General features: G+C 39.8%; 2 protein-coding genes across 2 annotated transcripts; one reads left to right on the top strand and one right to left on the bottom strand.

Moving 5' to 3' along the window:
- Nucleotides 1-1,164: 1,164 nt before the first annotated feature.
- On the bottom strand, nucleotides 1,165-16,756 carry LOC134641524 (integrin-linked protein kinase). Its single transcript, XM_063493992.1, has 13 exons — nucleotides 16,651-16,756; nucleotides 15,418-15,682; nucleotides 7,796-7,961; nucleotides 5,954-6,049; nucleotides 5,768-5,864; nucleotides 5,582-5,665; nucleotides 5,270-5,355; nucleotides 5,068-5,177; nucleotides 4,717-4,844; nucleotides 4,389-4,510; nucleotides 4,208-4,307; nucleotides 2,711-2,841; nucleotides 1,165-2,591 (listed from the first exon to the last, which is right to left on the bottom strand). The coding sequence occupies exons 2-13, from the start codon at nucleotides 15,504-15,506 to the stop codon at nucleotides 2,442-2,444; spliced, it is 1,359 nt and encodes a 452-aa protein (XP_063350062.1). The 5' UTR covers nucleotides 15,507-15,682; nucleotides 16,651-16,756; the 3' UTR covers nucleotides 1,165-2,441.
- Nucleotides 16,757-18,331: 1,575 nt separating this feature from the next.
- On the top strand, nucleotides 18,332-24,296 carry rrp8 (ribosomal RNA processing 8). Its single transcript, XM_063493323.1, has 8 exons — nucleotides 18,332-18,498; nucleotides 18,617-18,734; nucleotides 18,866-19,121; nucleotides 20,580-21,390; nucleotides 23,113-23,242; nucleotides 23,330-23,436; nucleotides 23,521-23,617; nucleotides 23,957-24,296. The coding sequence occupies exons 2-8, from the start codon at nucleotides 18,630-18,632 to the stop codon at nucleotides 24,068-24,070; spliced, it is 1,620 nt and encodes a 539-aa protein (XP_063349393.1). The 5' UTR covers nucleotides 18,332-18,498; nucleotides 18,617-18,629; the 3' UTR covers nucleotides 24,071-24,296.
- The last annotated feature ends 320 nt before the right edge of the window (nucleotides 24,297-24,616 follow it).

The following is a 24,616-nucleotide window of genomic DNA, read 5'->3' as shown; positions in this document are numbered from 1 at the left end:
AAAAAGTCAGTTGTATTTAGGTGCCTCAACTCCACTTATATCATTGAAACTAATAATGTACTGCTACATGTCACTGGACACGTTTGGAAGAAAAACTCCCCTTAAATGAAGAAAGTACTGAAAACATTTCTCAGTGATTTTGGTCCATACTGACATGACACTGACACACACTTGTTGCAGGTTTGTCAGTTGCACATCCATGATGCAAATCTGGTTCCACCACATTCAAAAGGTGCTCATTTCCACTGACATCTGGTGACTGTGGAGGCCATTTTGAGAACTCATTGTTGCATTCAAGAAACCAGTTTGAGCTTTTGTGACATGACGTGCTATCCTGCTAGATGCACTGCGGTGATAAAGGGATGAACATGGTCAGTAACAAGACTCAGGTAGGCTGTGGTGTAGGTAGTAATTGGCCTGAATATTGCAGCAGAAATCAAGACTCATCAGAACTGTTATTGTCTAATTTTGGTTAGCCCAAACCCTCCGTTGCTTGTTCTTAGCTGACAGTAGTGGCACCAGATATGATCTTCTGCTGCTTTAGCCCATCTGCTTCAAGGTTTGCTGTGCAATCAGAAACCCTCTTCTGCACATCTTGGTTGCAGTGAGTGGTTATTTCAGTTACTACTGCCTTCCTATCAGCTCCAAGCCATTGTCGTCTGACCTCTGCCATCAACAAGGCATACTTGCCCAGAGAACTGCTGCTCTTTTTTTTCAGACCATGCACAACTACACCAAATTCAAAGCAACTTAAATCATTTTTCTCCTGCATTCTGATGCTCAGATTTATCTAAGCAGGCTCTCTTCACCATGTTCATATGCCTAAATGCACTGGATGATAGCAGATATATGCATTAGCAAGCAGTTAAACAGGTGTACCTGGAGAGTAAACCCTTAACTCTATTATTGTCTCATACTACTCAATGATGTTTTACATTTCTGATCAAATTTGTATGTCAATACTGACTGAGATAATGAGACTCAATACTACAGAAAGCTCAGAATGCCCTGTTCCTCATAAGATAAATGTTACGTTTAAATGTCAATACCCTGAAACTTATGTCGCCTCTCTTGAAGAGATCTATTTGCAATCTTTACACATTTTCCACAACAATCCTGTCAAGTCCAGTTCCCTCCAGAAAATGCACACATTCAAGTTGTCCATATGTTTTATTTTTTAATATACTTATATATATAAATACATACATTTGCATATGTCATTCTTGATTTTGGCTTCAGCACAAACAAGCAAGCTGGTGGAGGCACAGAAAAGACTGAAGTAAAACAAACAAAAAAACCTTGAGTGGGATATAAAGCAAGAAGTAATCCAGTGGATCAAATAACAAATGAGAGAACACAAACACATGTTACGTCAAACCCTTGATGACATCCAAGAAACTGGGTGAAGTGTCGCTGACAACACCTAATTTTGACTGCATCTATCTTATGCTTTAATAAATTACATAATAGGGTGCAGTTTCATGTTGGTTCACAAAGAAATGATGTCAGCATTGAGCCCAAACACTTTCATACATGATGACACAAGCTGACTGACGTTTTTGTTCAACAGTAGAGCAAACAGGATTCAAATAATGTATCAGGGAAAAAAAATAATTACTGAAAGATTAAGCAAATAAGTAATGCCAATTACATTAACACAATTACCAAGAATTCCATTCTGGGTGAATTTTTCCCAAAAACACCAAACAGAAAAGCTTTTATGGCCAGTTTTAAATCATTGGGAGGTTGCACAGGATATAGTCGGTCCACGAAAAGGCCAAGCTCATCGTTACCACTATGCAGCCCAGCTAAAAGGCACAATGCTGCTTCTTGTACGTGCGCTCAAGGGCACTGCTCATTCATATTGTTTTATTATCTAATACATTTAAATGTTCAGCTTCAAACATTTGATGATATTAATACAACAAACATATATTCCCACAAGCTTTGGGTTAATATGTTATCCGTTTGTTATGGACCATCACTGCAAAAGGAGCAGTCACCTTAGAGAAAGGCTTTTTAATACAGCGAGGATCAGCATGGCAGGCCCACCACTGAAGGAATTCAACAGAATGTCATGCTGACCTCCACGGGTTATTCTGTCACTTGAGATTGTACTCAGTTCAATATGATTGCAGTTTATACAGTGAACAGTAAATACTATGCTTCTGCAGACAGTGTCAGCAGATCAGTAACAAAAACTGTAATAAAACTTAGATATCACTTTAACAGAAGAGGAAAAAACAGAATATAAAAAGGAGTGATTTCTGCTGAATTCATCTCACAAGCAGAAGGTACAGTGGTATTGAATACAGCGGTAGAGGGTGAGAATGAGACTTTAAGGCAATATTGGTAAGCACCACACCAACATCTCAGAGTCAAATCTGGGTTAAGATATCCTGTTGTTCATCGGTTAGGTAAAGAAGGTCAGAAGAGGTTTTTCACTTGTCCTGCATTTTTTCCAGAATTGGCACAATCATGTCAAATTTAGGCCTCTTTGCTGGATCTTCGTTCATGCATATCTTCATGAGCTTGCAAATGTGGGGAGAGATGCCAGGGGGGATAGTGGGCCTCAACCCCTCCAAAGAAACCTATAACCCAGAACATACAGACACATTAAATCCATTAAACTAACAGGTAATGATTGTGAGGTCTGTCTGCAAGCTGCTGATATCCAGTTGTTAATCTAATAAGCAACAGTGCTGCTAACCTTCATGCCTATCTCCATGTTGGACAGGTCAGCAAACGGCACTTCTCTGGTTACCAACTCCCACAGCAGGATAGCAAAGCTCCACATGTCTGCTGACCGGCGGTTGATCTCTTCTGGCTTCTTCTGAAGGGCTGAGCCAAGAAAAATAAAGAAGGTTATAGAGTAACGTAACAACATGCCACATCCTCAGACTACTGTGGAGAAATGAAAAGTTATTGCAACCAGTGAGGCTGTTCCTTCCTTAGGATGTGCCCAATTTGATAACATCGTGAATAGCTTATCAAAATCACCACCTTGTATCACATGCGGTGTATTGTGAACGAATCTGCAGAACTCAGGTACAAAATATAGTAGTCAATGGTCTACTAATCTGCAGCAAGTAACGTCCAAAAAATACTGCATTAGAAAAAATATGGAGGCAATTTCTGTTTCCACTCTTGCAAACTAGTGTCTGCCTGCAAACAGCAGCAGAGAAGCAGAAATATATAGTATACAGTATAAAGTGGGGAGTCCTAAGGAATGTATTTTACACGACAGTTCAGTATTTATCTTTAAAAAAAAAAAAAAAGCTTGAACAACATGGAGCTCTGTGGGCTTTTTGCCTGTGATCTAGCATCTTATAGTATATGTTGCTATGGAAACCAAATCTTGTAGATGAAGAGAAACTGAAGACATTTGAGCAGCTGATTTCACAAAGGAAGGTAACAGGTTACAGATACAAAGCGCAGCACAAACCTAATGTCAGCTTAAATACATTTACTTCAACAACAGTGTGTTGTGCCATCTGTTTATTCCTATTGTAAGGTTAGTGCATGTACATCAGCTTGGACTCCAGGCTTGAGTAAAGTCTAACTAAACTCATGCCTCTGTAAGTGGCCATGTTTCTATGAAGATTGAACAGCCTGTTTAAAACCAATTACCAACCAGCCATTAAACCAAATTCCATAATCCTTTAGAAATGACTGAAATATAAATATCACCATGTTGCAAAAGCAGTAGATATAATATTACAATTCTTCTACAATATGATACATTACATATAAGCAAACTTGCTAATATAAGGAAAATTTGAAGCAGTAGTATATTTCTATTATTACATATTACAAAAAAATCCTGAATATAAGGCATATTATTAAAATTTGTTACCATGCCAACTCTGTGTATTTGTGTTTTAAACACAAGAAACACTCTCTTGCATATCACAGCATACATACATGTTGTTTCTATGTAACTGGTGTTGATAAATCCCCTGTATCCCATCCCCCACACGCTGTTTCTGTTTGCTTCTCCGTTGCAAATGTTCCCTGGTTATTTTCACATTTTGTAATCAGTTTATGTTTCCAGCTAACTTTGATTTCAATCTATCTCCTGGGGAAATCAGCTGCAAATTACATTTGGCTCAGAGACAGTCTAGAGTTTCCTGCATCCATCATTCAAGTGCAAGCTTGTGTGGCTTCAACTGTCACTTTGGATCTGTGCTGTATGACTGATGCCTACCCTCAGGGGCTACCCATGCTGGCGAGTACATCCTGCCAGGACACTGGAAGGAAAATTTGACGTCTGCCATGCTGATCCTTGCCGTCATGTCCTCGTCTATCTGTGAAAACGGAAAACAAAGTTGACTTCGATGCCTCCAAAAACTGTACCACACATCTCTTATTTGTAGTTTTCTTCTTACCATTACACTCTTGCTGTTGAGGTAATGACGAGGGATCATGGGTTCAAGTGTGTGTAGGAACGCCATTCCATTAGCAATGTCAAGGGCAAACTTGACCGCCTGTGTCTGGTCCACCACAAAATCTGACAGCATGATGAAGAACAAGTAATAACAGGTTTAAGCCATGTCTTTCACTACATTACTGGATGACAGTGAAATTGCTACTGTAGAAAAAGTGATGACAACTTAATGACCAAAACAAATACTTAAGTCCAATAAATCACAAATCCCTACAAATCACCCAAACTGGTGAGAAGTATGGACCTGTGACCAGAGTAGAGGTACTCACTGGTGCCTTCATGCAGCACGTTGTAGAGGGAGCCATAAGGCATCCAGTGTGTGATGATGATGGGGTGAGGGGCGGGAGGAGACTGACATGCTCCCAACATGGGTAGGACATTCGGATGGGAAAATATCCTGGGATTCAGCCCAAGAGGGAAGGACAGGGGAGACAGACAGACAGACAGACAAAAACAGGCAAATCCACAAAGGATTTGACATAAAAAGTGTGAGATGCACCTCCCCACGAAATAAAATTATACACAGAATTTGGCTCAAGACAGTGCAAACAGACAAATGAGTGACTGCGAAGGCAAAAAACGAAAGAGCCTGTATAGAAAAGTCAGGATTATATAAGAACCTGAGTTTGGGATACTCCTCATTGAAGTCTCTGCCTTTCCTAGTGGTCCAGTCACGAACTTTTAGCAGTTTAATGGCAATTTCATTTCCCTGCCAGCGCCCTTGCCACAGCTACAAAAGAGAAACAAAAAAAGTGAATCTTTAATTCATCATTAGCAGTTCTGCATTAACATCGGGCACAATGAAATAAAAGAAGAAATTACCTCTCCAGACTGGTTCTCGTTTACTTTAAGGGCTAGAGAAAGCTGTCTGTAGTCAATGCCTGCCTGTTTGTTCAAAGTTCCATTGCCTAAAAACACAAAACAGAGACATAACTCAAGACGCAAGTTAAAACTCAGACAAAAAGCCCATTATTTATATGAAATCTGAAAAATCTGTGGAAATTTCAAAAGCCACATTAAGATTAATCAGGAGAGTAGCACAGAACATTTTTCCATTTCATGCAGCACTCTGTACAAATCTGTGGGTGGAAAGTAGTCAGCTAAGAAATTGGTTTATGGGTTGCTGGGACTCACGGGGACGGGTTCTGGTGGTGCCTTTCCAGAAACTGTCCTTGAAGGGAATTTTAGTCAAGTTCTGTCCCATTTTCTCAGCCTTTTCTGTATTGATAGTAAAATGAGAAAGTCAGTACAGAGCAACAAAGCTGAAAGATGTATGACTGACGCTGACATTTTTTTAAAAAACCAAACAGTCTGGTATACCTCTGAGGAGTTCACGGAGGTGAGGTTTCCCTTTGTCCAACGGAGTTTCCCCATACTTGTTACAGATGCTCACTAGAGCTCCATTAGTCACAAGGTCCTGAGAAAAAACAAATGTTATCAACACTTTAAAAAAATACTTTAAGACACATAGGTTTTAGCTTCATCGCCACCAGGGGGCACACTAACCTCAGCTACTTGGTCTTGTCCCCAGAAGCAAGCATAATGCAGTGGTGTGTTCCCGTGTTCATTGACGGCATTGGTGTCTGCTTTGCACTGGATCAGCTAAAAGAAGGAAAAACAACGGATTACATGCAGAGAAAGGCTGGTCAGATCTTGTTTAGGCTGTACACAGAGATGATCCTAACGCTGCCAAGAAAAATCATGCACGGTTGTTTTGCCTGTAGACACATACCAGAGGTATTGAGACGTGTCTAATATTAAACTCAGTAGCTGCTTTACAGCCATTTTAAAATCGACATCGTGGAGCAGAAGCCCCACATTACATCAACTGTGTACAGGATAATACAAAATACCCTTCTTTCTTTTATGGACAAACATTCAACACCTTACAGCAAATACACTTACTGCCACAATGTGTTTGCTGCACTTTGAAAACCCAGCTTTGTTTCGTATAAAGAAAAACACTGCAGGTTTAATATGCTGCATTGAAGCGTGTGAAGTCCCTGCCATTTGCTTTGCAGCTCCAATTTTGTCTGTGCCTTTATATGTAGCAGTATGCACATTTTATAATCATGCTTCAGCTTTGTCTGTTACAAAAGGTGCAAGTACAAGAACAGACAAGACATGTTTCAGCTGTTCAGATGATATCATTTCAGCTTTCACAATATCCTGTGCTAATGAACCAAACTTCCAGAGAGAGCATCATTTTGAAACTTGCATATTAAGATCTTGCATTTGCTCACTCTCACTGCTCCATCTCCAACCGATAACATGACTAGTTTGTAAAGAAAACCATTTTGATCCCCACTGCTAATTTCTAATTAACAACTGCAGGGATTATATTTTTGTGTTGTTTTATATATAATCAGCTCATACAGAGCACAAGGCTTAAAGTTAGGTGCGTGACTGCTTTGCTAAACAGATGTGCAGACACAGACAACTGTATCCAGAAGTTATCTGCTAGGCTTCACTTCTGCAAACTCTAGTCTGGTCCTCTTGACCATGTTTGTATTGCTGATACATAATGAGCCTGAAGTTTGTGCTGACTACAGTTCTAGTATTTAATAATCTGTTAATTACCACTATTAAACAGACCTATAGACAGTATTAAACACAGATATTAAACACAGATATTGCTTTTGAGTCAGAAAAAGAAAGCCAATGCCTTAAACCTGTATTCTATGTGAAAGCCGCCAGATGGCTTATGATCCTATAGAAGTCTGTGGGAAAATGGCTTTCTGTCTTCACCTCTGCAAACATTTTCCTGCTACGTTTATGGTCTCGGTCACTCAGTTTGGGCCATACTGAATTAAAAAAAAAAAAAAATGAGTCTAATTCGGAAATCTCAGTCATATTATGTTTCAACATAGAGGATTATCTGTGGTATAAAACTGCACGCTCAATGGCAAATGACTTGTCACTCATGATTCATTAACCAATTAGCATGTAGTTTCAGTAGAGTCAGGTCCGCCCAGCCTCATCATATCTGTTTTTTGCAACCAAAACAGCAACAACAGAAACAGTCAGCTCATGGCTTCAAAACAGGAAGCCAGAAACCAATGGGTGATGAGGGCACAACAGTTGCATCCATCTTTTATACTGCCTATTGTTACGTCCATTCAATCTATGAATGCAGCTTGCTCACCAAGCACTACTATCACTCCATACATAAAGAAAGCAGCAGTCGCCAGAAAGCCAAGGGTGAGTCCATAAACTAATGGGTGATGTCTGTCTTTTATACACAATCCATGACATGTTTATGATACATTTTATGTTATAGTCACAGTGGAATTCATCCAAGAGACTCTAAACAGAGTTACTGTGCTCCAGTGTTTACAAGAACTCTACCTTTCCCACAATGTCGCGATGTCCATGGCTGGCAGCCAGGTGCAGGGGTGTGTCGTCTCCCCGGTTCATGACATTAATGCGCGCTCCTCGCATGATGAGCATGTCCACCACGTTGGAGCGACCCTCTCTGCAAGCCCAGTGGAGAGGGCTGAAGCCATGGTCATCTCTACAGGGGCAGAAGCAATACAAGCTGAGCACGTGTTTTTATACAAAAACCTGCTTAGTATAACCTGAGGGACAAAACATCAGCAATTTTCCACACAAACACCTCTGTGGTATAATTGGACGAAGACAAATGGTAAAAACTACAGCTGTTTTGGGAAATGGGTTTTTGGTTTGACAAGGAAACTTCATAAAAAAAGAAAAACCCAGATCCTCAATGTAAAGATATACATGTTAAGTGAGATTACCAGTGCCCCAGTTCATGCTTAATTACCAGTGCAATGAGAAAACTGAGCTAAAAAAATCTATTAAAATACATTTACACAACTGATCCTACCTATGATAGAGCTATTTAAGTATACCTTACAGTGAAATGAGGCAAAACATTAGTAACAACTGTTGCTTTAATGTAGATAACACAGCTCCAAAGCAATGCTATGAATGAGTTCCATGAAAAAAATTGAATGATTAATCCTTCACAAAGGCAGAATTTACTGCAAAATTACTTATTATATTTGTTCCCAATAATCTGTTATGCCAGTGATGTGAAGCTGAGTTATGTACGCATGATAAGTTTATTCATTTTTACAGTCATTTTCTGCCTCTGTAAAAAAGGAAGCTCAGGCGACTCAGTGACAAAAGCTAATAAGCCTCTGGCACTCATCATTCCTGTCTCGGTGACAGCAGCAACGCCACATGTCGCACAGTGGCCTCGATTATATGACAGACACACTGATGGAGTGTCTTCACTGTGAAACACAGAAACACAGAGATTAAGACACAGGAAGAGTGCAGTGACAGAGTCGATCATGAAAAAGACTGGACAAAAAAAACCAGCAGCGCTGCAGTCCTTAAAAGGCTCAGTGAGACCTTCAGCAGTGAGTATGACTCTGTCTCATCACTCCACTCACTTCTACCAGATCATCTGGACTACTATGATGGATTTTACTTTCCATGAGCACAGTGCTCTTTGTAATATCTTTTTCACTTCTTCCGAAATTATAAGTAGACAGACAGCATAATAATAAGATCTGAGAACTGAGGGAGTATTATGATTCTGCAGGAATTTGAACCGTCTGCCCCGGCACTCAATTCACGGGCTTGTATTCACACAAAACAGCATCAAGAGTCCCACAGAGACCCTCAGTCCCACAACACACATCTAACTGTGAGACCTGCTGTGGATCAACTCAGAGAGCAATTTCCTCTCAGACCAAAAGGCCAAATCCTGAAAACTAATTAGCTTCAGTTTATGAGAGAAAAACTACCCACACACTCTTCTAATCTGATTAGCTTTCAGTGCCAAGCAAGTCTGTTTGGGGGAGGAAGTGGAGCATCAAGGTTCATATACATCTTCTTTAAAATCAAGAAATTACAAAATAAGCAAAATTGTGCTCTGTATGGGCTTAAATGTTCTGTTTAACAACAGCTGCCATGGTAAATGGCCTGCATTTGTATAGCGCTTTACTTAGTCCCTAAGGACCCCAAAGCTCTTCACACTACATTCAGTCATTCACCCATTCACACACACATTCACACACTGGTGATGGCAAGCTACATTGTAGCCACAGCTACCATGGATGGATTAGCTTTTAAACATATTACTCCTCATCTGTTCTGAGAATTTTACATATGAATTCTCTTACAAATCAAAAGCTTCTCCAATTAGGGGTGGGCGGTATAAACGGTATACGGTAGAAACGATATAAATTTGGCCAACGGTAGAGATTTTGACTATACCGCTCTACCGCGATAGCGCATGTTGATGGTGTCATCATCAAGCTGCGCCTGTTTTGGTCGAAAGCATTGCAGCCGCTGCAAACAACATCATCTGCAAATTATGCTGGGCGACAGTAATAGCAAAGAGACTAAGCACTTTTGGAATATGGGGAAAGCCAAAACCTGCGCTTCCTCCACTTCCCTACCATTGATTCATTAATGCTGAATTCTCTCGCAGCTGCTCTATTCCCATGTTGTTGCAGTATATTAATGACTAACCTCGTATTGTGGATGGATTATCTCAGTTGTTCTCCTGACTGAAGTTTGGTCCGTTTACAGCATCCTGCCATGCGATTGCATTTGTCCCTAACCACCAGAAACCCTCACGTTAACTTTCATCGAGTGGAAAGTTAGCGTTCATCCTCCAGCTTCACTGTGCTAATGTTATGCTAACGTAGCTGTTTTGCTAGCGATCACGTAGCACATCATTATATACCAGCTAGTCCAACTTCAGTAACCCTACAAACGTCACTGCTGTTTAGTTTTCTGTCTTCCTTTATGCTGGAAGTGATAGCAGAGATGTACGTTTGAATTTTTTCAGACATCTCTCAGTCAGAACATGCTATATCATGTTTAGATGGAAAATAGCGAGCTAACTTCCTGCTAACTTCTAACTCTGTTAAATTTAACCAATTCTGTTTTCACGGATGCCTGGATGTTAAACTTAATTGTTACACCTGGTAAAGCAGCAACTCTGATCATTTTATTAAAGATAAAAGAATTTAGACAGTTTTTAACTCTCAGTGATGCTGTAGTGTTCGTTTGACTTTGGGACCTGAAGCGGACGGAGTTTAAGACCCAGATTACTCCGCAAGGCTCCTGACTACGGCAGCCGTAATGCTCCGGCAATACCAATGGGCAATACATCAAGCGGTGTGGCTTCGTAGCTTACCAAAGTCGCACTAAAACATTTTTTAACAGATTTCTGTGCACCGTGTACCACATAAAATCTGTTCGAGGTCAGTAAGCACAACCAGAATTCATACATAAAGCACACTGTAGATTTTTGAGAAAATTAAAGGATTTTAAGTGTGCCTTATAGTTTGTAAAATACGTTATACAGAAGAAAAGAATATATCGTGATATATATCGTTACCGCACATGCTTCAAATTATACCGTGATATGGATTTTAGGCCATATCGCCCAGCCCTATCTCCAATGATACAATGTGCTGCTTTCGTCAGTTTTATGTCACTGAATAACTTTGAGTTGTGGCTTGAAATAACAACAATAATAATAATTCCTTATAGCCTTTGACAGTGTGATTTTCTTTTAGATTTTCCTGAGTTGATGCACAACTTGTTCAAATATGACTTGTGCAAAACATTTTACCAAAATAAAGATTTTAGATGAAGTTATTTCCTTTTATTTTTCAAGATATAATATCTTGAAAAATCTAAGTTCAGTTAACTCATTTTTTATTAAAATATTTATATAAAACAATTTTATTCTAAAAAAAAGGACACAATAATAGCTCAGATCCACATATAAATGCTGAAAATGTACTGTGGTTACATCAAGTAAGCCTCAACACTCTGGTCTCCGTGTGTATTTTTGTTCCAGGATGGATTTTCCCTTTAAGCTACCTTCATCCCACAAACCCATGAGGACTTGAGTGCCAGGGTTTTCTCTTGCTCGCTTCCTCCTCACTGACTGCGGTAATTTATTTCAGGCACTTTCACCTGCCAGCAGAACTCATCCTGGCAGACTGAAGAGCCAGAGGAAGCGTCTCTGTCTGCACCCTGTATGTCTCTGCACTGACATCCCCACCGGCTCATATAACAAGCCTCGGCTAAAGAAAAACAAATCCACTGAAATATCTAAAAAGCAGTTACGGGAATAGTAAATTAGTGTTTTTACTCTTGAAAAACTCATTTTTCTAGTATTCATTTTATTCATTCAAACATCTAATGACAAGAGGGACCATTCTAAAATTAAAAGTACATAAACTACAGTAGAACTACCACTACCACAGCCAAATCACAGTGTATTTCTACCTAATACTTGATGTTCTGATAGATGGGAAATTTTATCTCTTAGTGTTACAATTAACCTGACCATGTTAAATCCCTTTTGCAGTAGCTGCATACAAAAATAACAACCTGATACTAGCTACACTAAACAGCTAATCCGGGACTACAGCTACATATTTTTATTCAAATGTGCGGAGCATTTTCCAGTGTATTGTTTAACATATCATACAATGTTTTCTCTACCATTAAAAGTTAGAGAGGGGAATTTAAAAGAAAAATATTATTTATTGTTTCTTTACTCAATTAATTTGTGTTTGTTTTACTTCAGTTCAGACACATGGAGCAGAGCACAGGAGACACGGTGAAAGTAAAGATCACATTACTTGAGTTAAAGCTTCTCTTCACTGCAGAATTGATCTTTAAATCCTCCTTCTCATGCACAAAGTCCTGAATAAGCAAGCTCCATCACATCTTAAAGACCTCAGTCTCACATTGACCCAACAGAGCACTTTGCCCTCAGACTGCAGGCTGCAGGTTTCCAGCCTTCAGCTATGAGGCTGCTCTCCTGTGGAACCAGCTTCCAGTTTGGGTTCAGGAGACAGACATCATCTCTACTTTTAAAATTAAACTAAAAACTTTCTGTTTTGATAAAGCTTACAGTTAGGGCTGGATCAGGTGCCTCTGAACACTCCCTTAATTATACTGCTATATGCTTGGGCTGCTGGAGGACGTTCCATGATGCACAGAGCGTTTTTTCTCCACACTCCTATTTTCCCTCCTGTTGAACTGACATACAGCTGTTTACTGTAATTAACTTCTTTCCATTCACTCCCACAGTCTGTTTTGTTCTTGTATTTCTATGCTCCTTTTTTCTTTTCGTCTTCCTGTTAACTTAACAACCAGTTGCAGCAGATGGCAGCCCCTCTTTTTTTTTTTTTAGATGGAAATAATAATAATAGTAATTATTACTATTATAATAACCCAATAACATCAGACCTGAATCAAACCTGATGATCTCAGTCAATGATCAGCACTGCTTGTTCTGAATCCATTACTACCCATTTGAACAAGAATTTAGACCACTGTGTTTCCAATTACCCACCATCAATCAACCACAGCAATCATACTGGTCAAAGGAGCTCTATGTTAGAGGTAAAAGATGCTTGGACATGGTACAGATACCTTACTAGGAGTCAAACCAAAGAGCAAAACTAAATATTATTATAGTATTATCAATTAATCTGTCAACGGTCTGACTTCAAGCTTTCCCAGAAGTTGAAGACACTATGGATTTTCAATTCATTACAGAATAGGGAGAAAACATACATGTGAAAAAGTCTTTGCCCCGTTCCTGATTTCCTAGTGTTTTGCATATTTGTCATGCTTACATATTTCAGATTATCAAAAAAAATAATATTAGACACAGATAACCCAATTAAATACAAAATGCAGTTTTCAAATGATGATTTCATTGATTAAGGGAGAAAAGTTAATCAAACCTACCTGGTTCTGTGTGAAAAAGTAATTTCCCCTCTTGTTAAATCTTGAATTAACTGTATTTAACCCCTTTTTTTTGGAGAGCTGAGCTTAAAAAGGTGGTTCTGAAAAGACGAGGAGGTCAAATTTCCTCCACAGTACTGTGAAAGACTCATTACCAGTTATCACAAAGTTATCGCAGTTGTTGATGCTAAGGCTGGCCCAACCAGTTATTAGGTTTACAGGCAATTTACTTTTTCACACAAGGCCATGTAGCTCTTTAATAATAAACACCTGATTTTTGTGTTAATAATAATGATCCACCAACCAGTAAAATGGTACTGTAAAAAATACTCAGAGACAACATCAGACCAGAGTAATAACCACATTACAAATATTTAGAATATGTTTTAAACTTTGCAATTAGAGTCTTCTAAACTTGGCGGAAGCAGCAAGGGGAAATGAGTGGAGCTATCTAACACCACAGGGAGACATACAGGAAACATATCAGTAGAGAAGGGGGAAGGTGATGTGGGCTGCTATGGCTTAACTGTGCATTCCTCTTCTGAAAAATTCACTATACAGCCCCACATACACAAAGATTTTCTGTCTGTCTTTTTAGCCCTGCCCACTATAATAGTCTCCTCCCCCTAGCCCTCAGTTCTGGTAGGTGGTAAAAGCTTCCCTTGAGGCCCATGTGTTGCTCCTTGTAAGGAGATTCTGCATTCCACTACTACTGTTCATGTGGGAGTTACATCAGTGTAAACACATCGTCATTGTAGAGCATAGAAAATATCTCAGGGAGGGTTCTGTCAGGCAAGAGCACAGTGAGTTTACTAAAACACAGAAAAGGAAGGCCTAGAGGCTCTGTAGTGTCTTATACACTGGAGGACACACATCAGCCAGAAAAGGGAACTAGACGTGTAATCAACTAATGGGCGAGTCGCATGCATGAATCCACACTGGCTCAATGCAATCAGACAGACTCACAAGAAGTGGAAAAAACAAAGCAAACAGGAAGCCAAAGAAAATGAAAAAAATATAACTTTCTGAATAAAGTGTATGTATAGACAGACATAAAAATCTTTTTTGCATCTATTTTTAGAATACAGCTATATTTTCAAGTTATGATGTATATCCACAAGTTCCTCTTTTATATTTAGAGCAAACAGGTCCCAAATAAGAAAAAAAAGATGCTGACCAAATAGCAATTTTAACAACATTAAAATATTTCTTGAAACATCCATGTGCCTCTGAAGTTACCAAAACAGTTATCTTTTCTGTCAGTTAACAAATGTTTTCTTGGTTAGAACCATGAAACGCTCATGTCAAAAAAAGAGGACGACCACTAATCCAAAAAAAGCTCTTTCGTTTTCATAGTACTAGCAACATAATGAAAGCTTGACAACTATGTCATTTGCAAATGAATAACTGTCATTTAAAAAAAAAACACTACCACAAGTCCACTAAAACAGGGAGAAATGGAGAAGGAAAGAGAACAGCTACCACTTACACAAGGAACATAATTAAATTGACTCATTTATTATTTTTTTGTTTGCTTTGAACACAAACACCGGTAGTCTAAATCTTAAACAGAGCTCTTTAAAAAGACAAGATTTGTGGGTGGCCATCCAGACTGGACTGCCAAGTTTTTCCCAATGTAGCCAGCTTAAGATAAAAACAGCAGCTCAGGACTCTTAATCTGGAACTATTAGACAGAAAATGCTGTGTACTAAATGTGTCATGTCAGAAGTAAAGTAGCCTACAATATTTTCTGCATCCAAATCTAAAACCAAGTTGTATCCAGAGCATGCAGAGCCTGATTTTAATTGCTGTGACTAACTATACCATCACAGCATGCTTCCTGTCCAACATCATGCTTTTGATTTACTGTGCTGGCATTCTAAACATAAACATGCGCCCACAAGGAAATGGGTTCAACGGCAGTCCACAATCTCACGGGGGATTGAAAAGGCGGGCTTTCAGACTGCACCAGAGAAGAACTTTAAGAATAAAACATTTTAAATAAAACACAAGATCACATCTGACATTTTGATCCACGCTATCTGGAATCACAAATTCATGTTTTAGCAAGTCACAAGCAAACAGGCACAGCTGCTTGGGGATATAAATTAAATTCTTAATTAGGATTCCAGTGTCCAACTTTCATTTGAAATAATATGGACAGAAGTGACTGATAAATTCTGGCTATGAAAAAAACTGCAGCTCACCCTTGATTGAGATCATTCTCTGTGTTGTCCAGCCATAAACGAACTGCCACTGCATTGCCTTCCCGGCACTGAGTGAATATATCATCCATTTTGGCTGGTGTATTGTTTTTCTTCTAGGACGCACCCGTGGGAGCAGATGCAGAACTAAACTGGGACAGACAAGAGTTGCAACCCGATGGGTTCAGGCACGTCCTGGCCAGCATCAGTCCCTCATTTGGGACAGTATGGACCACAATCGGAGAGGCTTAGCAGCACCCACACGACCCTAAAGAAATTGATTTAAAAAAAAAAATTGGTCACTCAGTTAAAATTATTCTTTAAAAAAAACAAAAAAACAAAAAACAAACAAACTGCTGTACAAACCTAAAAAGGAGAAAGCCTACAGACAAGACAACCTAGTGTTGAGTAATCTCCAACTGAGTAATACAGGGTGGGTATGCCGTTTACAACACAGTGACTCACAAAATGTAGCTGTATGAAAAAATAGCCCTGGACACCATGGACACCAGAATAGATAAATATAATCATCCAGAGTCAAACTGAAGTCTGTACTCCTTTAATACACAGGCAACAGACTAATATATTATATTGATTATACTAATATATTGATAATAAATCAATCACTTCATGGCCCTATCAAGTTTACAGTCTGGATTTGCTGCTCTTCTTTGTAGAAAGAAATTGGTTGATTTTTTTATTATCTTCGTATTGGTTTGCAGAGCTAATTGATTATGAAACTGGTATTAGCCAATAAGTGGGACGGTATAATATGATAATACAATATTATTATTATTATTATTATTTCAGTATGGTCACAACCTCAGTTTCACGCGCCATTGATCCACGCAGTTTACCATTTACACTCCCAACAATGTTGTCACTGCCTGACTAGCTGCTTTGCTATCCGGCTAACACAGTGAGGGGAAAGCTCACTTAAGTCAGCCGCCTAGTTCTTCTACTCCTGGCAGCACCACCGACTGCTTTTACTCCACCATATGGAAGATATATACCTCGGTTAGCTCCTCACTATAAACTTGCATCTTCTACGTCGTGAAATAAAATGCAATTGGGTGTGTGCTAACAAGCTAACTATCTATCCTGCCGCGGGGGCTGTCCGTGTTTCTCTCATTTAACGGTGACCGACTGAGGATTTCACTCGAACCATCACTGAATAGTTTAAACAGGTCAAATTTTAAAAAATAAACAAATTTACCTCCATGCCTTTAAACTTACCTGATATATTAGCTTGTTGCGGTGTATTGTAGCTGTACAGAGGAAAAGTTACAAGCCTCGCTGTGTTACCTTCAGCATTCAGAGCGCCGTGCGTCCACACCCGTACGTACGTGGAGGAAGAAGAGAGAGAGAGAGCCGCCTATAGGTTGCAAGGAGAATTGCAACGACTTAAAATTCACCCCCTAAGGTCATGATTTTTTTTTCTTGAAATAATTACATTTTATGTGTACAAAAATCTAAAATACGAAGCTCAGATCAGGATTACAATAAATGCCACCATGTGGACTACATGTAGTCCATAACATGTTGCTCTGAGACCTAATGTTACACACTACAGACTCAGGCAACTGATGTCAGACCTCCAACTAGAGCATATATTGAATTCAAATCAAATTCAAATTCAAATTTTATTTGTCACACACTTAAGGGAGCGGAAGCGCTTCCCAGACCTCAACAGTGGGAAGAGTCCAATGGTGGGATGGGAAAGGTCCATCATAATCTTCCTGGCTTTAGTCTTGCACCGCTTGGTTTAGATGAACAGCAGGTCAGGAAGCTCTGATCGAATGATGCATTCGGCCGAGCGCACCACTCTTTGCAGATCTTGTCTGTCCTGCTTGGTGCTGTTACCAAACCAGGTGCAGTTTCCCTTCAGGACGCTCTCGATGGTGCAGGAATAAAATTTCTTGAGCACCCTCAGTGGCAGATGGAAGCCTCTAAGCCTTCTGAGGAAGAAGAGACACTGTCGGGCTTTCTTAACCAGGGTCCTAATGTGGCAGGACCATGACAGGTCCTGAGTGATGTGGACACCCAGGTACCGGAAACTGTCCACTCTCTCCACTGGCGTGCCATTGATGACCAAGGCCTCATAATTCCTCACCTGCTTTGTAGTGAAGTCCACGATCAGCTCCTTAGTCTTGCTGACATTTAGGAGGAGGTTGTTCTCCTGGCACCAGGTCTCCAGGTTCCTAATCTCCTCCAGGTAGGCCTTCTTGAAGGACACACACACACACACACACACACACACACACACACACACACACACACACACACACACACACACAACGATTTGTGTGTGTGTGTGTCCGTTTTGAACCTTGTAAAGGATCTGAGTTTTACAGAGGGTCAGTCTAAATAGTCACATCTTCCTTCTGAAGTGACATAGGGCTTTCTACTTATTTCATTTAAAAACAAATAAATGAACAATGTAACGGAAGGAGCTTTCCTAGTGGGTCTCCTTAAGCGGTAAACATGTAAATAAAACTGTCTGTCGTTTGTAGTGTGTGCAGATTAAGTTTAAATTCTCCATTCTTCTGTCTCTAATCATAAACACAAAGACATGTTACAGACACATTTTGTCCGTCTGTTTATTGTTGTCAAGATTGGATCTTAAAAATATATATAATATCCTAGCAAAAACACTGTTAATTTTGATTATTCAGAGACATGTTTGGTGAGAGAAATCTTTGTAAAACTATATTTTCTTGAAAATCATTGGAGCCACTGAAGAGTTGCATTTTTATTTTAATTATTTTTAAGTTGTTTTTAATAATACAGCTTAAAATCCTTAAAATTAAGAGAAGCTGAATGTTTAGCCACGTCATCGCGGAAAACGCCATTTCCCAGATATCTCCGGTGTGGTTACGTCAGTTATGTGCGCCCGTAACTCTGTTTTGCTCCCTTAGACGCGCATGACACCAAACCAACGTGGCTTTTGCTTGAGAATAACTTTTTTTTTTTAGGTATTACGTGTAGTTACACGTTCATTAGATAAAAACGATTCATGCAAACAGCGGGAAGAGTTCCTCTGACACGTAAATCAACTCGTTTTGCTGCCTGAGAAACAAACTCGTGAGTAGCTCAGACATCATATAGGACTATAGGTTAGCTCTCTGATAGCAAAGACGTGCGCTCGAAAGAGTTTTTCATCTCCAGTAGCGGTTTACAAAGGTGTGCGTTTTTCTAACAGGACACACAGAAACATGTTTAATGAGGATGAAGACTGGAATGATGAAGAAGAGGGTCAAGTCTTGAGTAAACCTGCCCTCAGTAACACCAAGAAGACAAGCAGTGGCATCAATGTGAAGGTACGTGTTTCTTTTGCGCTTACGGAAAACTTAGCTCTTTATTCTCGCAAAGCATTACTATGTTTCTACTTATTGTAGTCTCTACTCGTTTTAAAAATATATTATTCAACCTGCTGTGATCCTCTGATCAGCCCAAGGTTGTGGGTAAAAGCAGCCTGATGCGGACACTGAAGACTCTGGGGTCAGTACCAGAGTGGAAGAGCGACAACCATAAACAGGACAGTGATGAAGACTCCGAAGAAGCTCCATCAAACATTAGGACAAAGAAGAAGAGAAGAAAAAAGAGAAAACTTGCAGAAAAAACAGAGGAGCAGCAAGAGAACACAGACCAGATCTTAAAGGAGGAGAAACCTGCACCAAAAAAGAGGAAGAAAAACAATAAAGCTGGTGAGTAATTAGCTGGTTATAAGTTTAGAAATCTGACACAGTGGTTTGCCACATTAGAGTTTTTAACCTGGCATCTGTAATTGGAGTGTTTGGATGTACAGTATTGTGCAAAGTCTTGAGTCACATCTCATTTCTTTGTATTTTTTTTAAGAAAATTAGAAATTAGTTCATCTATTTAGGGGTCACACCAGCAGGCCATTTGTTTCCATCTCACCCTGTCCCTAGCATCTTCCTCTGTCAACCAACCCTCTGCATGTCCTCTTTCACTATGTTCATGAATCCTCTCTGAGTTCTTCCTCTTTTTCTCCTGCCTGGGAGTTCCAGCTTCAGCATCATTTGTCCAATATGTCCAGCATCCCTCCTCTGCACATGTTCAAACCATCTCAGCCTTGCCTTGCCTCTCTAACCCTGTCTCTAAACTGCTCAGCATACTCATATCTAATCCTGTCTAACTTTGTCACTCCCAGTGAAAATCTTAGCATCTTCAACTCTGCCACATCCAGGTATGCCTCTTATGTTTTTGTCTTAAAACTCTACATCACAGCAGGTCTCACTACCACCTTATAAATTTTCCCTTTCATGTTTCAGGCTGTCCTTCTGTCACTCGTCTCTACCCAGCCTGCACTCTCTGCTAATTATCTGTTGTTTTTGATGATCTTGCCCTGGTCCACCTTCATGACCTCTATTTCTTGCATCTTCACTGTTACACATGTCCCCCTCTCATTCACACACATGTATTCCGTCCTCCACCTCTCCAGGCTCTCTTCCACACACTCTCACTACAGATCAGTGTTATCTGAAAACATCATTGTCCATGAGAATCCTGCCTAAACTCATCTTTCACCACTGGAAACAAAAAGGGAGTCAGATGTAATCCAATCAACACATTAAACCTATCTGTGCCTCTTACCGCACACCTCACCACAGTCTTGGTGTCCTCATTCATGTCCTGGACATCTTCACATACTTCTGTCCATACTATATGCTTTCTCTAGAGCCAAATAGACACAGTGCAACAACTTCTGACCTTCTCAGTGCTTCTCCATTGTGGTGCAAAAATACCATTTTACGTCTGTCAACCTGTGTTATCTTTGGCATTTTTTGTAGATTCAATCCAATAAATGGGGATAAATTATGCTCTTGCAACAGGCTGCAAGTAACAATTCAAAATTAGTTGTGTTAGATGTCTTTCTTTGCCCTGAAAATGGTCAGGTGGAAGGATAGAAATGAGCGAAGAAGCAGCCAATGTCCAAAGAAAAACTTAAGACTTAAGTCTTTCAGAAAGCCTGGAGAACTATTGCTCAAGATCACTACATCATTGCAAAAGTCTGGCTCCTTGGAAGAAAAACTTAAAGAAATTAGGGGTCACTGAAGACTTTTGCATAGTACATAGTACCAACCTCAATCTTTCCTGAGTGTAAAATATTGACTAAACTGTTTTTTGTTTTCTTCCAAAAGGATCTTCAAAGGCAAATGGCACATCTTCAGGGGAGGAGAAGAATAAAGAAATGACTGAATTGTTGGTGAATGTAAACAATCCACAGAACACAGAAAAGATCAGCAGAAAACAGTGGAAAAACAAAATGAAGAACAAGAGGAAATGTAAAAATAAATACCGCCAGAAACAGCCTGAGGAGGAAGTAAATAAAGTAAAGTCTGTGGGTAAACATGAACTAAAGGAAGTAGTTAAACCTGATTCACACAGCAACGGCAACACTGGCAAAAACAAACAAAAAAAGAAGAAGAAAAATCAGAAACACCCTGAGGAGGCGAGTAATGAGAAAGAAACAAAGTGTGTCCCAGTTCAGAAATGTGTGCCTGAATCTTCTGCTGATGGATCAGAACAGAAAACATGTGAACCTGCAGTGGAGATTAAAGTTAATCAGCAGCTGTTCCCCATGAAAAGACTGAAACCTGAGCAGAGCAAAGCTCAGAGTCTGAAAAGACAGAAGCTGCAGAGGATGCTGCACAGCCAGGAGACAGAGCACCACGAGACTCCTGCAGAGCAGGAAGATAAGCCAGCAGAGTCAGAGGAAGAGGTGAAACAAGACCGCTCTGCCTCCCTCAGGTCCCGGATGGAGCAGCGGTTGGAGGCCGCTCGTTTCCGCTACATTAACGAAGTTTTGTACAGCACGTCCAGCGGCGAGGCGAAGCGTATGTTCAAGCAGGACCCACAGGCTTTCTGGATCTACCACAAAGGTTACACGGCTCAGGTTCAGAGGTGGCCCGCCAATCCATTGGACGCCATCGTCTCTTATATTCAGAAAAAGTGAGAAACCTTCAATTTTCTGTGATGTTAATGCATGAAATAGAATTTTGTCCACAACCAAGGAATCTTCATGATTACAAATTTATAAAATTGTGCCAAATTTTTCAAATGTGTATCCCTATAGCTGGCATACACATTTACACCAGTAACACAAACAAGCACATTGTGTTCTTTACACCCTCCCTTTTAACCTTTGGGCCAGTAGAAGCTGTGATATGATTGTGAAACAATCAGGTAATATAGCCATGAAGTATAAACACTGAAATGTTTTAGAATACAAGTAGTTCCAAAGAGCACAGCTGGGAATATCCATTTATTTAAACTGCTTTAGCATTAATTGAATTGGGGGTTGGAGCACAGACCACTTACAGTGCTCTCTGGTCAAGAAAGTGTGAGAACGCCTGATAATGGCTTTGCTATAACAATCCTTGGGCAGCGTTTCAAATAGAAACAATTAACCTGATGATAACAAAGCCCACCTCTTTAAGACAAGTTCATGTGATGAAAAGGTCCCTTGGAGGCAAGGAAAAACTCCAGAAAGCTATGAACAGGACCTCTGAGCACAAAAGGTTTAAAATTAAATCTTAAATGTCTGCACTGCAGTGTGTTGTCAGACCGAATAAGTTGGTGTGTCAAAAAATTCACTGTGCACTGATGGAATTGTGCTTGAAGATCTTTTCATCACAGGATGATCTTTAAAGTGGGTCTTAGTTGCCCATTTCCACCTCCATACTTTAACTTGGACTTTACTAGAGTTGCTTTGCCTGATTCACCCTTCAAAATAATACTTTTGCTTTTAGCCCCTCTGTTCATCACCTGTCCAAACAAACTATTTTATCTCATTTCCCTTTAAACCAACCTTCTTCTGAATTGCAAACCATCTTAAGCACAAGGACTGGACAACAAGGCTGCTATTTTCACCGAGCTGTGTGCCACCTCACATCACCATGTTAAGGATATCCTGCCTGAAACTGAGTATTTAGTGAAGAGATTACATACAGTGACCTCACCATGGGAAACTTTGTTTAATGAACATTTTAAACAAGCCCAATGTGACATTGTGCATATATAAAAAAGAGAATAGGGAGAGGTTTCTGTCATTATTAGGCATCATATTCACACTAATGGAAATCCTCAGTTGGGTTCCTGTCTGCATGGAGCATGCAGTAGGGTTGGGACACCCACTGGCTCACCATAAATTCACCTGCAACAGAGATAATATCTGCTTCATTTGCTTCAAACATTTGTGTTTTCACATGCACCTGTGTTTGGTAATGTCTGGAAAAAGTTCAATGTTTGCAGTGCATGTGTAAAACTGCTTAAGACAGGAGATTCTTAATCACCTCAGCTCAACATCTGAACGATTCATCATATTTTGAGCAGAAAGTATGGTGTGCTGAGTACACTGTTACTTTCAGACTTTTCCCAAAACATTTCCAGACCATCTCTGTTCATCTCAAGAGTAAGAAGGAATTCTTCATGTAGAACTCCGGATGCTGACATCATGTATCTGCTGTAAACGGTAAACAGAAGACATTACTCTGCTGCACACTCCCGACAGCGAGGACTCACGCAGCTGATAATTTTGCTCTGTGGGTGTTTAATCGATGCCTCGTTTTGCTGCTGTGAGAAGATTGCCTCGTTAACATCAGCGGTTTGTCAGAAGACAATCAACAGTTCTGACTAAAAGAAACACATCTACTGTATGCTTTTTTTTTGCAGACCTTCCTCTCTCGTGGTTGCCGACTTTGGTTGTGGTGACTGTAAAATAGCGCGCAGCGTGAAGAACAAAGTTCATAGCTTTGACCTGGCAGCCACCTGTGAGCTGGTTACGGTCTGTGACATGGCCCACGTGAGTGTCTTTCTGCAAAATAGCCACACAATTGCACTGCGATTGTCGTAAAATGAAACTAAAATGAAACACCCCGTGTCTGTGCAGGTGCCTCTTAATGACGCCTCTGTTGACCTCGCTGTGTTTTGCCTGTCCCTCATGGGGACCAATCTGGCGGACTTTTTAGCAGAGGCCAATCGAGTGCTAAAAAAGAGGTGTGACAGGGATTCTGCATATGCATGTGTTTAATGTCGTGCACACACTGTGTTTCTCATTGTTTTTTGGCACCTTTGTTGCAGAGGAGTCCTTAAAATAGCAGAAGTGGCAAGCAGATTCGACAACGTGCGAAACTTCATCACTGCACTGTCAAGTCTTGGATTCAAGATGGTGTCGAAGGTGAGAAAAAAGGGTGATGCTTGTGACCATGTTTACAGGAAAACAAGTACTTCTTCCTCCTTAAAAAAATTAAAGCATGTCACAGTTATAAGATGAAGGTCTGAATTAAACATGTAAAATATATAATATTTACTGTGTTCAGGTGTATTTTCTTTCTTTTGTCGTTGTCCCTTTTAAGAGCCTGTACCTGAAAAATGCTTAATAAATTTGTCACAAGTCGATCAATGTCGTCTAAACAACTGAGTCTGAAGAACACTTGTACCACGTGATGAGTAATAGCTTAAACATTCATGTTTGTCTGCTAGAATTACCGTTATTTTGTCTTTTTCTTCCTTTCAGGACACAGAAAATAGTCATTTCTACTCCTTTGAATTTGTGAAGACGGGAAAGGCTCCAGAAAATCTGAAGAAAGTTGGACTGCAGTTGAAGCCTTGTGTTTACAAGAAGAGATGAAGATGTAATAGGAATTCATAAACTTCTCTGTGCATCAGTACATAACTGGACAATGCTTCATGGGGTCACAGTTAATATACACTTAAATGTATCATATTTTTTGGTATATTTTTGATTATTCCTTTTGCATTTTGTTATAGATACATGATTTTTTTTTTCATGTAACAGAGAGGTCTATTAGTCATTAGACAGTTTTCTAAGAGAACTCTGTAAGTGCTACAATTGCTGTGGGAAAACCTTTAAAAGTCTTTAAAAATATAAACTTTTAAAAATAATTGTGTGTGATGTCTGTGATCCTTCAGACCCAGCATTTCATTCCCTAACCCTATTACAATTACTTTATATGAACAAACAATTAACTCCATAATTATTTTCCACAAGAGGGCATAACAGTGCTGCAGAGAAGCTGCAGTTCAGTCTATTTACATCTGAATCACACATAGTACAGAAATGTATTTATAGCTTCACTCCTTTTGTCATAGCAGATGGTCCTGACTAATTAAGCACTGCAAAGACACTAGAAGGACTTTTTTCATGTTGGAGCAG

This window comes from Pelmatolapia mariae, linkage group LG14 (genome assembly GCF_036321145.2).
Source record: "Pelmatolapia mariae isolate MD_Pm_ZW linkage group LG14, Pm_UMD_F_2, whole genome shotgun sequence".
NCBI lineage: Eukaryota > Metazoa > Chordata > Actinopteri > Cichliformes > Cichlidae > Pelmatolapia > Pelmatolapia mariae.
The sequence above is the reverse complement of the archived record's forward strand: the minus strand, read 5'-3'. Positions and strand labels throughout refer to the sequence as shown.

What these genes read in the sequence shown, in the direction of transcription:
- LOC134641524 (XM_063493992.1), bottom strand. Translation starts at nt 15,506, where the DNA reads ATGGATGATATATTCACTCAGTGCCGGGAAGGCAATGCAGTGGCAGTT. An exon ending in GACAAGACCAAGTAGCTGAG is followed by an intron (nt 5,865 to 5,953) that starts GTTAGTGTGCCC and finishes GTTTTTTCTCAG; the next exon opens with GACCTTGTGACTAATGGAGC. An exon ending in CACCACCAGAACCCGTCCCC is followed by an intron (nt 5,356 to 5,581) that starts GTGAGTCCCAGC and finishes TTGTGTTTTTAG; the next exon opens with GCAATGGAACTTTGAACAAA.
- rrp8 (XM_063493323.1), top strand. Translation starts at nt 18,630, where the DNA reads ATGTTTAATGAGGATGAAGACTGGAATGATGAAGAAGAGGGTCAAGTC. An exon ending in GAAGAAAAACAATAAAGCTG is followed by an intron (nt 19,122 to 20,579) that starts GTGAGTAATTAG and finishes TTCTTCCAAAAG; the next exon opens with GATCTTCAAAGGCAAATGGC. An exon ending in CGGTCTGTGACATGGCCCAC is followed by an intron (nt 23,243 to 23,329) that starts GTGAGTGTCTTT and finishes GTGTCTGTGCAG; the next exon opens with GTGCCTCTTAATGACGCCTC.